The sequence below is a fragment of the Lipotes vexillifer genome, unplaced genomic scaffold, assembly GCF_000442215.2.
Source record: "Lipotes vexillifer unplaced genomic scaffold, Lipotes_vexillifer_v1.1 scaffold170, whole genome shotgun sequence".
NCBI lineage: Eukaryota > Metazoa > Chordata > Mammalia > Artiodactyla > Lipotidae > Lipotes > Lipotes vexillifer.
Window position 1 is genome coordinate 1,733,307 of NW_006772326.1, and position 14,060 is coordinate 1,747,366.

The 14,060-nt window shown below is 38.9% G+C and overlaps 1 protein-coding gene across 1 annotated transcript in view; it reads left to right on the top strand.

The window, feature by feature from the left end:
• HMGA2 (high mobility group AT-hook 2) overlaps positions 1-14,060 on the top strand; it is a 139,174-nt gene that overhangs the window by 124,453 nt on the left and 661 nt on the right. The window contains exons 4-5 of the mRNA XM_007447386.1: positions 2,104-2,136; positions 13,862-14,060. The exon at positions 13,862-14,060 is cut by the window's right edge and continues 661 nt beyond it. Coding sequence (XP_007447448.1) covers positions 2,104-2,136; positions 13,862-13,909 — 81 coding nt within the window. The 3' untranslated portion in view covers positions 13,910-14,060. The remainder of the gene's footprint in view (positions 1-2,103; positions 2,137-13,861) is intronic.

Below are 14,060 nucleotides of genomic sequence, written 5' to 3' on the forward strand. Positions count from 1 at the left end.
GAGGGGAGAAAAGTGGTCTGTTCTTACAAATGACTCTTTTGAAATGAATACTCTCTTAGCACACACATTTGAATCCTAAGAGGCAAGAAGTCCTAATCATCCTTGGTTGGATTCCACCTGGAGAAAACATCATCTCAAAACCTGGACTTTTATGATGTCATCTCTACTGTGGTTTAAACTCAAACTTTTTTTTTTTCAGTAAACAAAAGTATTTTGCCATTTCTTTTATTTTTATCTTGTTCATCTAAAAAACAAAAAGCTCTGATGATTTTTATAAAACACGTTTACTATAGTGGCAATAAGACATCACACCATCACTGAAATTCTGAAAGAAAATGAATAGAAGCTCTACCCCTTCACAATATAGTGAACTTACCTTAACTTCTGTAGCAATTTTATTTCTTTCATTTGTACCACAGAAGCATGTCACTGCCCACATCAAAGTGGTTCAGTTGTATTTGCAAATCTCAGGGATGTGTAGATAGAATAAATAAGGCTTATAGTCAGACATGAGAATGAGTACTGGAAGTAATCCATTAAAAAACTTGGGCTTCAGATCCACCTTTTACAACACCAAAGAATAACTTAAATATTTTTCTAATACTCTAAATATTGGACAGTTAATTTAGGCTGAGTAGAAAAAAGTTTCCTCAGGTATTTTACTCAAAAGAGGGGAGTTTTGCACTACATCCAGAATTAAATACATATAGATGATAAAGATACACAGATATAAGTGTAACAAAATATTCTGCAAATGGTAACATCAAGAAAGTGAACAAACCCACAGAATGGAAAAAAATACTTGCAAATCATATTCTGATAAGGGATATGTATCCAGAACATATAAAGAACTCTTATAACTCAATAATGAAAAGCCAAATACATTTTGAAAAGATTTGAATAGACATTTCTCTAAAGAATATATACCAATGGCCAGAAAGTACATGAAAAGATATTCAACATCACTAGGCATTAGGAATATTCAAATTGGAACCACAATGACATTCACCTTCACACCCAGTAGGATGTCTATCATTAAAAAGACAGACAATAACAAGTGTTGGCACATATGGGGAGAAATTGGAATCCTCATACATTGCTGGTGGGAATGTAAAATGGTGAGGCTGCTTTGAAAAACTGTCTGGCAGCTCCTCAAAAAGTTTAACATACAGTTACCTCTGTGACCCAGAAATGCCACTCGTAGCTCTGTACCCAAGGGAAATGAAAACATGTACACACTAAAACTTATACATGAAGGTTCATAACAGCATTATTCATGATAGCCAAAAGTTGGAAACAACCCAGATGTTCATGAACTGATGGATGGGTAAACAACATGTAGCATATCCATACAATGGAATATTATTTGGCCATAAAAAGGAATGAATTACTGATGCATGCTATAAGAGAATGATCCTAGAAAACATTATGCTAAGTGAAAGAAGCGCATATATTGTATGATTACAGAAGATACAAAAGACCATATATTTACATGACATGTCCAGAATAGGCAAATTTATAGAGAAAGAAAGTAGATTAGTGATTGGTTAGGGATGGGAGGTTGGCTAGGGAAGCAGGAAGGAATGGAGAGTGGGTGATAATGGGTACAGGGTCTTTCACAAGAGGTGAAATTATTCTAAAATTAGATTGTGGTGATGCTTGTACTACCCTCTGAATATACTAAAATACTTTGATGTTTACACTTCATATGGGTGAATTTTATGGAATATAAATTATATCTCAGTAAAGCTGGGTTTTTTAAAAACCAAAATATTAATAAATTAGGCCCTTTCACTTCCTAAGTTTTGTGATATACAGGCTAAAGCAAAGTGAATAGAAGAGCAAGTTTATTTTGATGTAATTGGTATGTATTGCAGACCTTAGTTGGGAATTGTTTTAATGGAGACAACCTGCACTGTATTTCTTTAACATGTGAAGATAATGAATAAACACCCTTTAACCTGAAATAAACCATCTGAACCTTGAAATTTTTGTCTTTGCAGACAAGTGTCTATGTTTAAAACATGTATACTTGATTATTTTCATTATGTGTGTTTCCTTTTAAATTATAATGATTCTTTTCTTTCTTTCTTTCTTTCTTAGCCTCAACAAGTTGTTCAGAAGAAGCCTGCTCAGGTAAGAGATGGTCATTATGCTTTTTTTCCCCAGTTAATATAAATAGTGAAAAAAATATGACCCCAAATTAAACCTTTAATTAGTATTTTTCTAGTCTTATGTCAGCATTGTAGTATTCTTGAAAATTGGTTGTATCCTTCAGACAAAGCCAAGAATACAAAGACTGAGATTTTTAAAAATTCTAAAAGATCAAGGCCTGAAGTATACAGAACAAATAAAAATACTTTAAAAAATAAAATCTTTTAATGCCTCATATAAAACAAATACTTAATCTTATCATGTGTTTTGCCAGCTCTTAAACATCAAGTTTTGTCCTTTCCATCTCACTATCCATATTCCATTGACCTGATACAGGACTTACTAGCCATAAAATATATCATGATCCATGACTGGAAACATATCTATTCATTGAATTATTCCATAACATTTGGTGATCCCAAAACACTCCCAAAGAAGACTGGGAAATTGGGAAATGGTTATACTAATTTTGCTATTGATGTACTCTCAGGTCTCACTTCAGTTAGGCTGAATCACAGTCTCTGACGTCTTTGGCAACATCAAAATTAGGAACCAGCTTTACTTCTCTTGTTCCGTATACCTGGGGTTCCTTGTCCCAACTATAATCTGTACATAGAAGCATAGGAATCATGCTTATTGAGGAAGTATATCTTGAAGAATAAATTAACCATGATTGCTAAGTATGTGATCTTTATTAAAATATGAAAATATCTTGCTGTTCTCCCTTTCTGGGTTGAAAGAGATGCCCGGGAGATCTAGGTGCATCATGCAGAACCTGCCAAAGTTATTAAGCAGTGTCATGGTTTACCAAGTTCTTTGTAGATCTTTCATATAATTTAAGTTATCCATGGGATCTTTTCCTTAGAGGTCTCTAAAACTGTACCTTGCACCCTGTTCTCTTGGGACAATGTTACCTTGCCTGGGAAAGACCATTCAGACAATCTCCTGTGTCTACTATTCTTTACAAATGCAGCTTTAAAGAGAAATGAAGCTTCTACACAGATATAAAAGCACACAAGGGGAATGCATCTGAATAATTACACATGTGCTTTAAATAGAATAAAAACAGAGTTTCCATGAAAAAAAATCATACTCATAGCTGTTCGCTTTCCCAAAAGCCAAGAGTGTTGGGGGCACTAAAAATAAGTACACTGTGTTCAAGTGTTTCTATGCAATATTAAACAAAACAAAATATAAACCAAACTTGACATTTTTAAGTAGGAGATCCCAAATATATTTAGCCTCTCATCTGTCATCAGTAAGGAAATCAGTAAGGAATTTTTTTTAAAAAGAGCAAATGAATTTATAAATCTGTGCATTGGGGTCAAAGGAGACTGCAGTGTTCGCTGTTGCATCATGGGCTGTGAACAGTAGATTAATAACCTTATGTGGTCTGTTAACAACTTTGATTCAGTCTCTGTTCTTGGGGTTTAGGGAAGATAAGGTGAATGAAAACTTAGTCACATGCATCTGAGAAATGTGTAGTCTCATTCAGAGGTTCTTACCCTTGGCTGCATATGAGAATCACCTACAGATAATATAAATATAATTTCATATATATATATATATATATATACAGTTGTATATTATATGCCATATACAGTTGACCCTTGAACAACATGGGTTTGAACTGTGATCCATAGTTGGTTGAATTGGTGAATGCAAAATCACAGATACGGAGTAAAGGCCAACTGTGAGACTTGAGCGTCTGAAGAGTTTGGTATCTGAGGAAGGTCCTGGAACCAATGCCCCTCGGATACTGAAGGACAGACAACTCTGTGTGTGTGTGTGTGCGTGCGTGTGTATGGACCCTACCCAGTGATGATTTTGGTATCTGTGGTGGGTCCTGGAACCAATCCCCCACAGATGCTGAATTGACTGACAGCTCTGTGCATGTGTGTGTGTGTGTGTGTGTGTGTGTGTGTGTGTGTGTGTGTGTACATCCTGAACCCTACCCAGTGGTATGTTATGTGCTGGAACCAGCCCTTATGAGGCAGCTGTGAGTATCTCTTCCAAATTTTATATTTACTGTCAAGTAGGTAGCTTGAAATCCACTATGGTAGGAGTATTTACACCATGGAAATTGGAAAATACTACAAATCAGGACTTTTTTTTTACTGGAGAGCAAGTTGTTGAACATTTACCTACACACCACTAGCCCCACCCTTCAGTGATTCTGATTATTTGGTCTGGAAACCCAAGCATTAGTATTTTTTATGAACTCCTCAAGTGAGCCTAATGTAGAGCCAGGGATGAAGATACTCAGTGAACACACATGAGAAGACATATGAACATTTGTTGAGCAAATGAGCACAGAATATCAATCTATATGACGCACAATGGGATACAGATGAATGAGTGGAATGCCATGTGTTGCTTAAAGGGATGATCCCCAGAAGAGTTTCAATTTTGTTGTTGTTGTTTAGCTACAGAAGAGAAAATAAAGACATAGATTAGGGAACGAGAGGAAGATGTTACAGATGAGATGAATGGCATATTCAAAAGTAAAGAGGCAGGGACAGATAAATCATTGGTGGAGATTATCAATGTGGCTGAAACTGACTGCAAATTGGGCAGTAATATACCAAGAAATGATGTGACATCATAAATTTTTGTCCTAAGAGAATCAGTCATATCAAAGAGACCACAGATGGATTGGGTTGGTCCTCACGGATCAATCTGGCTGTGTTACAGACCTACAGACCCTGCTCCAGATTTGCCCTTGAAAGGAGAGTTCAGACTCAGAAAAAAGAACATGAGCTCATTGGGCTTCCTAATCTATATTGTCTAAGGACACAGTGATGAATTATATAAACATGGGGACTACACAGAAGTTCATGGAGGATAATGTAAATTTTACATCACATTCAAAAGAATCTCTTCCTTTTCCATCTGTTTCTTTCAAAATACCCTCCCAGATGGCTTTTCCATGTAGCAGTCTGGATTAACTCAGGCTCATATCCTTTCTTCATCAACACTACTTTGAAGGGTTACATTCAGGTCCTGTTTTGAGGTGGTGAAAATTTTAGCACAATTAAATATTTTACATCCCAAGAAAAGGACTCAGCAGTGTCTAAGGAGACCTAGGTTTTGCTTTCTGGCCCCATCAATGGGTGAATTAATCTCTCTGTTCCCTATGTATCCATCTATGAACTGGGATAATAACAATGCATCTTACCTTACTCCCAAGAACATTTTGAAGAGACTTGTATACATTCCAGGGAGTATTATTACATTCTGACTTATTTTTGTATGCTAGGTTTTTTATTTCCAGAGATTTGTATTCTCAAAAACATTAGAATTCTAATTAGTTCAAAACTACTATCTTTTTGACCTCAAGTGTTTTCACTGCATCTTTTTAAAATAAGGATTTTTTTTAACTTAGGGGAAATTTTATGGTGATCGTTACATCCTATCATTAGGACTAAAGCATTTAGAATCACTTGGCTTGTGTGTAATTCCATATGTGTGGAAGTACAAAGACTCTCTTCTGAGGTATCCTAATGCCATCAAATTCTGAAACCTCAGAACTTCAAGGATGCCACTTCTTGAAACTGGGTTACAGAAAGTCACAATTCATTCTAAGGAGACAAATTCAGGGTTATGATAAATCTTATTCATGTGCATTTGTGTATATAAGTACATGCATCTTGAGAGGAATAAAAATTTAAGGAAAACCCTACTGCAGGGGTTTGTGCTTGGGAAGTCCACCAGGTACCATCAGCTGCAAACCTTAATAATCTTAAAAATCTAAAGGGGAAAATCTCTAATATTTACGTTAACTGTTTTTTTTTAAATTCCCAAACCAGTGAAAACAAAGGTTACTGGAGAACTCTACTACATTTTCATTGAAAGTGATAAAGTAAGAAATTAGCTAATTTCCTAGTTTTTTAGCAATTTGAAAGTTGATTTCTCAGCCACATGGATTACATTCTCAACTTGAGTAGGCAACAGTGGTAGGTTTTGCTTCTGCTGCTGTTGTTTTTATAAGAGAAATCCCATAGTCTATCAGGTTATTATTATTGATAAAGGGGGCTTTGTTTCTCAAGTTTTTATTTTGATAAGAAAAAAAATCTCACTCCATCTCAGACTTCTGAAAAGATCTTGCTGGTTTATTAGATATCTTACTGTCTCTTGATTTCCCCCTTTTAAGGCTTTAAACTGAGATTAGAAGTGAGTCCTTATATATAATTCAGACATATTTTCTCACCTGAGCCCTACCCAAAGGGTAAAAACAGCTTTTAAAAATCCTAAGTTCTCCTTCCTTTCAACCCAGTTTCCTCATTGTTGTACAGCCCTGGCAAGCTACACCTCTAGCAATTAAGACAGGTAGAAACCTGCTCCTTTTCAACTTCCCAGTGAGAGAACTGGAAAGTTTTCAGTTTCTAAAAGACTGGAAACAAAGCTTTCTGTTTCAAAATAGAGCTTTCACCTGGGAATAACATCTTCTGTGGGTGGTGTGTATCGGAGCAAAGAAATTTCAGTAAGCCTTGGTTATCATGGGATTTTCCCCCCTTAAAAAAAAAAAAAGAAAAGAAAAAGCTGAATGTTTTTACAGAGACTTCAAGGGCAGTTTTAAGGATGTTTATATTTCAGACAACCTAAACATTGTTTAGAGCAAAATGAGAGATTTCATTTTGGGACAAGCAGGTTGATGAATTGCAGTCAACATCTTGTTCTCAAAGAAGGCATTTTTCCTGGGGGCTTTCAGTCTAGACGTACAAGGGAGGAAGGAGGAAGAAGGGAGAGTTCTCACTCTCACACTCATCCTTTACATGGTATCTTGGCCAGTACAGTCAATAGTTCATCATAAATCAGACTTGAAGAAAAGAGGCACTCTCTACTCACTCAGGAAGAATAGTGATTTATACTGTTTAAGTCATAAAGAGTACTGATTTAGTTATTTTCCAACTTACGCCCTTTCAAGCTGGTAAAACATTTTGTGGGCCAGTAAATGTTTGGTACCAACTGGCAAAACATGAAGAATTATATCAAAGCCTGCCCTGTTTTGTTGTATAGGAAATACTTTTTGATTTAACCTCTGACCTCTGACATTGCAAAGGTCAAGGGAAGAGGAGAGCCAAGTAGGAAGCAATATTTAACCCCTATAATAAAGTAGCTCAAGGATATAGCAGCACGGGGGTAGGGCAGAGGAAGCATAGCAAAATGATTATTAACCGTAAACATATGAAGTCATTAGCTTAGTTGTAATAAAGGAATATTGGCAAGATGAAGTCAGCTGTTTCTTGGCAGGGAATGTCTTACAGAGATGACATAAACTTCTAACGGAAGTGAAAGAACATCACTCAATTTGGGGCAAGATATAAAACTCCAAAAGGCAAAATATAGTGTTTCTGGACTTGACAGATTTCCTACAGGAGTTTTTTTTTAAGTGTGATTGTTTTTAACTGTGTGGTAAAGCCTGTGGATTAGGCTAAAAATAAAGTGGCCATGTCTGCCTGCTTTTCTATGCATGTTGCAGAATGCTTTTCCTGTGCATTTTGATGTGAATTGGATAAAAAACGATTATTTATTCAATATGTAAGCTTTCTTCTTATTATCTAAACTTGCTGACCAAAATTAATATGAATAACTAGTAACTGGATTTAAAACATGGCCTTTCTAAGAAATTCCTTAATGTTTGAATAGAAATATGTTGCTTTATCCAAGAAACTTTCTGTACCTTTAGAGAATGTTTGCTGGACACTGAAATGTCTTATTGAAGAATTATTTGTTAGCTTAGTATTATTACTGATATTTTCATAATCTTATTCAAAAGTCCTATCTCAGGATAATGCAAAATGTTTGGTGCAATAATGATTAAAATCCAGAAATGTTCTGTTCCCTGGCAACAAATACAAGTTATGAAAAATTTTTTACACATGGAAAACAAAGAGAAAAGGTTCTCCTAATCTGTGCCATTCATAAACATATCCAGAATATAACCACTAATCAGCCTTTAATCTATCCACTTTTATTTAAAACTACTCTGCATAAAAGGAAGGACATTCCTCAACAATTTTGGAAATGTTTTTGCTGCATCTTTAGCTATTTTTTAAACATGAGACTCCTCAGCACAAATTAGATCTGGCATGGAAAATTGATCAAGCTTGTGATCCTCAGAAATCGTGACTTCCAGGATCCTGAAACTTGCAGTTAGTTTATACAGAAAATGAATTCCCTATCTGAAAAATGTGACTCCCTCCTGAAGATATTTTTAAATAGCCTTTCATCCCAGGAAAGAAATTTGTAGTATCCCAGGGATAAATATTACCTCTGTTTACAATATTTTCAGTGATGGAACTCTGACCAGAGGCATGAATAAGACAAACAGGAGTGTATTTTACAAATCTAAGATGTCTTATTTTGTTTTATTGAGGAGGCATTGTTTAATAATAGGGTTCTTTTCTTTTCTTCCTTTCTTTCTCAACAATCTATCATTGAATCACAGGTAAAGAAAGAAACACAGAATGAGTAGCTATAATTAATCATCATAGCTCCACACCGTAGTCTTACAGGATTTTTACTCTTTTTTTCAAAGTTTTCCCATTTGGTTGTCACATTTTTTCTCACACCCTGCTGGGCAGCGAGATGAGTATTCTCATTACCGGTCTGACACAGTGAGAATAAGGCACAAGTTATACACACATTAATGCCAGGGTTGGTGCCTGTGGTCAGTGACATCTAGGATCAACCTTCTTTACTTCAAATATCCCCCAGTAAGACCTTATACTGGCTTGATTACATTGATGGTGGCACATGCAAGGTAGATGCTTGTATATTTGTATATATTGGGTTGGCCAAAAAGTTTGTTCAGGTTTTTTCCGTAACATCTTATGAAAAACCTGGGCAAACTTTTTGGCCAATCCAATACATAAAACTAAAATTTAAAAAAAAAAAAAAAAAAAAAACAGGTACAAATACCGTAAATATCCCAACTTCTAAAGTCTCCTTTTGAAAAACATATTTCCCCCCTACCGTTTCTACCAGAATCCCTTGCACTTGCCTGATCATAGGGTTTAATGTAGGTTCCAGTGGATATGTTTTTTTTTAATGCGATATAAAGTTTTCCTAGTTGGAGGAAATAATCACTTTCCATTAAATTAAACAGCCCCAATCCATTTAAAATTAAAATATCTGACCCAGAAATAGAAAGAGTCCGCTTTGTGGTCTTGAGGGTCACTTAGCTGCAGATGGAACTTGAAAACTTGTTTCTGGTCACTGCTGCTGAGGAGAGCCCATTATTTCTGTTCCGGCGGGATTGGCTCGAGATAGTCACGACGAACATGAAACACTCGTGAGTGTGGCATTCCAAGTGCTTAAGGAACTGGACATACTAAGATGACAAAAAGAATGTCATTAAACCATAACTACGCTTTCTAAATTACCAGGTATTGGCAGGTTTACTGGCAAGACAGCTTAAATTACAGATGTATTTGTAGCCTGCAGCATTTTATGATAAGAGAGTTATAGAATTCTTTGCAACCAAGGGGAAAAAATAAGGATTTATTAAAGCTGGCGTGGACGTCTATGACTTTGCACTCCTTATACACACAAAGAGGGGCATCATGGTGACAGCACTCCTAAAGTTTGCGGGGAGAGTATTTCCACTTCTCAGTTCCATTTAAAATTCACTGGCCTCCTTTCCACTGCAGATCTGCTGTTTAGTCTGCATCTGAAAATTAAACCCAGAGCTTCAGCTGTCACATTAAACACCGAACCTTCCTCCAGCGCACGCCCTCACCCGTGCCTGTGTGGTAACATCTATGGCTAAACGCCTAAGACATTGAAAAATTCCATCCAACATTAGGGGATCAGGGTGGATATTGGGATGTCTTCTTCCTCCTTTTGAATAAGTTAGCAGAAGTGTACCCAAGGGTATACGCCACATGCATTGTGCTGAACCAAATTAAAAGGATGGAGATAGGTGCAAACTATATATCTAGGTTTCAGTGGGGGTTTTCTTCCACAAGCGTAATGAAAGCAATGAAAGAGTTACACTTATTAAATTCCTTTTTGGGGGGAACAAAAGAAAGACTAAGGCAAAATGAGTGCAGTTTTTCCAGTAGTCGTAATAAAAATATAGTTCGCCAACTCTGCCCATTTTCTTTTCTTTCTCTTCAGTTTTCTGCCAAAAAAATCCATGTTTCACCCCAGTGTGGTACAGCCTCAGTGGTCTTTGTAAGGTAACTGAGTGGATGGCTGGGGGCTGTTCTGTATTTAGAGGCCTTGGTGGCTGGTACTCATAAAAATGTCACTGTGCACTTTCACTTTGAAAAGTCCTTTTATCCTACATTCGTGAAGCCCCATTCCAACGGTAAGCCTCCTTACCAGACTGTGGCTGCTTGGCCTTCCCATCTCACCAGCCAGCGCCTAAGGAGATGTGGAGGATGCTTGGCTACGGTCTCTCCACCTCCTTAGTGCCTCAGAGCTGCTCTTGGGGGGCTACACAAGCTCAAAGATCCTTTGGGCGTATGTTGCGAACATGAAGCAATTTAAATAAATATCTCAAGTTGCAAGCTATCACCTGAAGTAATGGCAGTGTCTTCTAAGTTAACTGAGGAGGATTGAATCTCAAGGGTCCCTACCAACTACTCTGCGATGAAAGTAAGATCCCTGGGGGTCGTCAGAACCTGCTGCTTATTCCCTTCGTCACCGGGTCCTGTCCACTCTTTGCACCGCAGAAGGGCCCTGTGTGAAGTCCGGTCAGCCGTGACAGGGCAGCTGAAGGTGGATTTCCCGACTCCCATCTTCATGCATCCGTGACCCACACGGCTCCTGGGAGGGAAAGCAAGAACTCTTCTCTCCCAGCCTTATCTCGCAATCTGCTGTCAAGTCACCTGCCCCAATTCAGTAAATGAATTGTGGAACCCAAACAAAACAACGAAGAGAGTTTTTCTTCTCTTAATTACACACACACTTTTGTCACAGCAACCATACATGTAGCAAAAGACCAAGTCACTGGGAAGGTGAGAACTGGGTCTTGCAGAGGTGAGAGGTGCCACGTGCCCCGCCAACATCATCCACTTGGCAGCCATGCCGTCCTTTGGAGGATGGCCAGTCAGGGCTATGCCAGGAAGAGAGAGCTCTCCAAGAACCAAACATTGAGAAAACCATCTTTCTGAGCGTGTGAGAGCTCCATGACCTCCAGAAGTTTGACGGAGTGAGGCTCCCACCCTCTGACATCCTAGTTATGTACCCAGTACTGACAGCTACTAGTAGAAGCATTTCAGTGTCGGTGGAAATAAAACAACTCTCCATGTTGTGTTAAGAACCATTAAATAAAGGAAACAATACGAGGATGAGGGACCATCATTTTCAGCTGAGTTGTGTCTAAGGGATTTGAATAAACCACTTACGTATCAGGAGTTTCAAGAGCTCAAATCAAGCAAAGTTTCTGGGAAGGTTTTGAAAAGCTGATCACATTCCATCTACTACAAGGTCTTTGTAAGTTCATGGCCTGAAAATTGGACTTCCTTCCGGATTTGGAAGTACTTTGGTTTCCAGATAGTCTAGAAAAATCGAGCAGTTAGAAATGGAATAATTACAGTTCCATCCAGGGGGGTTTCCAGCTTGACTGCGTTCTATTAATTTGTTACCCAGTAGAAGAAGGAATCACATACATCTGCCGGTGTGTAATCTGTGGTCTGTTTCAGGGTAGTTACCTAAGTCCACACCTCCTGTCATAATGAGAAGTGAGTCATTTGGGGACGGTGAAGAGCGTATCTGCCGAACAGCTTAATGACTTTCTGGAATTTAAATATTAAGTGAAAAAACAAGGTCAGAGGGCAGCTGAACCTTGGCTTGTCTCTCTCACGTCCGTCCGTGGCTTTGATCCTGCTACATCCTCCTTTGTGGCCGGGACTCCATAGAGAATCTCAGGGTCATGGCCTGTTGCCTGTCAAGAGGTATAAACGTGCTGCTTAAATATGTGAAGCCTGCCGTTTGGGGGTTGGGAGCAGATGCGAGGTAGCTTCAAACGTTCCATGTTTCCCACATAACCCAAAGCAGACTAAACAAAACCGGTGTGAAATCTCATGACTTGATGCTGCGGTGGTTATATTTTTTAAGCTGTAATCCATTCATTTGTGTGTGTGTTTATTCCCAGGATTTACAGCTCCTTCAGTCTTGGGGGAAGAGAACGTTTGAAACCTTTTGCAAAGGGTTTGCAGTAAGCAGTGGCCTGTGGTTAAAGCCCAGGATAGAGAGGGAGAGAGAGAGAGAGAGAGAGAGGGTGTGTGTGAGTGTGTGTGTCCGCGTGCGCGCATTCATGTGAGCATGTGAGTACCCGTTCATGTGGGATTTTTTCCCTCCCGTTTGCTGCTTTTACGCAAAAGCGTCACACATGGTAGCATTTAGGAGTTCCTTCACAGCTGAAGTGTTTCAAACACTAATGAATGGAAGTTTGGTCATATAATGCAGACAAGCTTTAAGGCATGCTTTACTGAATGGTGTACTGTAGTGACCTGGGAAAGGAAGAGAGGTATAAATTGTGTCAGTTAGCCACCCAGACAAAATGAAGCCATGTGGAAAATCAAATCTATTAAAGTATGAAGACTGTTATAAGCTGGCCATTCTTAAAGTTTGCTGCAGGAGTGAATGTTTACCTCTTCTCCCAGATCTTTTTCACATGCCATCTTATGAGACAATGTACAGCATTTGATAAAAATCATCCTCTCACTAAGGACGCTTTTATCAGAAATGTTTATTGTTTCCGCTTTACCACCCATGTCCTGAAAGGTACTACACGTTTGTTAAATGAGCGGAAGGAAAGAGAACTTTGCAGCTCAAGCCGGCTTGCAGAAATTCCAACAAATTCCAGAGCCATACGGAATCAGAAAAAGGAAAAGAGAAGGAGAAATTAGATTTATAGGAAGAGGAGGCCCTGCAAAAACATATATATTAGATTTCCTCTGCTTGGCCAAACCACCATTAAATGTTTGGTCAGTGTGGATTTAGTATTGAGATTGAGCAGTTAATGCCAAACTTTGGTCATTGTCTTAAAATGCGCTTTAATAAATACAAGAAGGAGGAAATCCATTTGGAAAGGAAGTGAGTCGTCAGCTCTTGCAGCCCTTTCTCAGGCTCGAGTCTGCCCTCACGCTGCCTCTGGTACAGGGCAGTGGCATCCTGGTTACACACAGCTGCCAACACCCGTCTGACTCTGCCCAAAGCCTGGCTCGACTTGCTCTGCGACTTCGGGTATACGACTTACTGTGCCTTGATTTTCTCACCTGTAAAATGGGAATAATAACAGCCAGTCCCTAAAAGCATCAGCTATGATTACCAATGACTGCAGGACGCGTTTTCTTTGTCCCTTAAGACCAGATCCCCTTCACTTGATTTGCCGGTTTTTAAAACTGATGACTGGCAGGCTGTCGGGAAAAATTTATCCATTTCTTTTTCCCTCTGATTGGTGAGTAAGCTCACACGGGCCTGACATTCTCTGGAAGGCAGACAATTGAATTTGCTGAGCAGCCGCCATGATGTCAAGCCTTAAGTCAACAGTGGCTAATGACTGCTCTGGGAAAAAACAACACCTTGATTCCTCAATTACGGTTTAAGAAGCCCTGGGAACGAGGGGGCTTGCCAATCATCCGCATCCTCTTTTGAAGCCAGCATAATGTGCTGTGGAAACAGGTCACCTCTGAACTGTTTGTCTGAACAGCCCACACAGTGTAATGGTTGTGCCCTTTGTGTGTTCCAGGAGGAGACTGAAGAGACATCCTCACAAGAGTCTGCGGAAGAGGATTAGGGGGCGCCAGCATTCAATTTCTACCTCAGCAGCAGTTGGATCTTTTGAAGGGAGAAGACACTGCAGTGACCACTTACTCTCTGTCGCCATGGTCTTTCCACTTTCATCTGGGGTTAGGGGGCGGGGCGGGGCGGGGGAGGGGTGGGGGTGG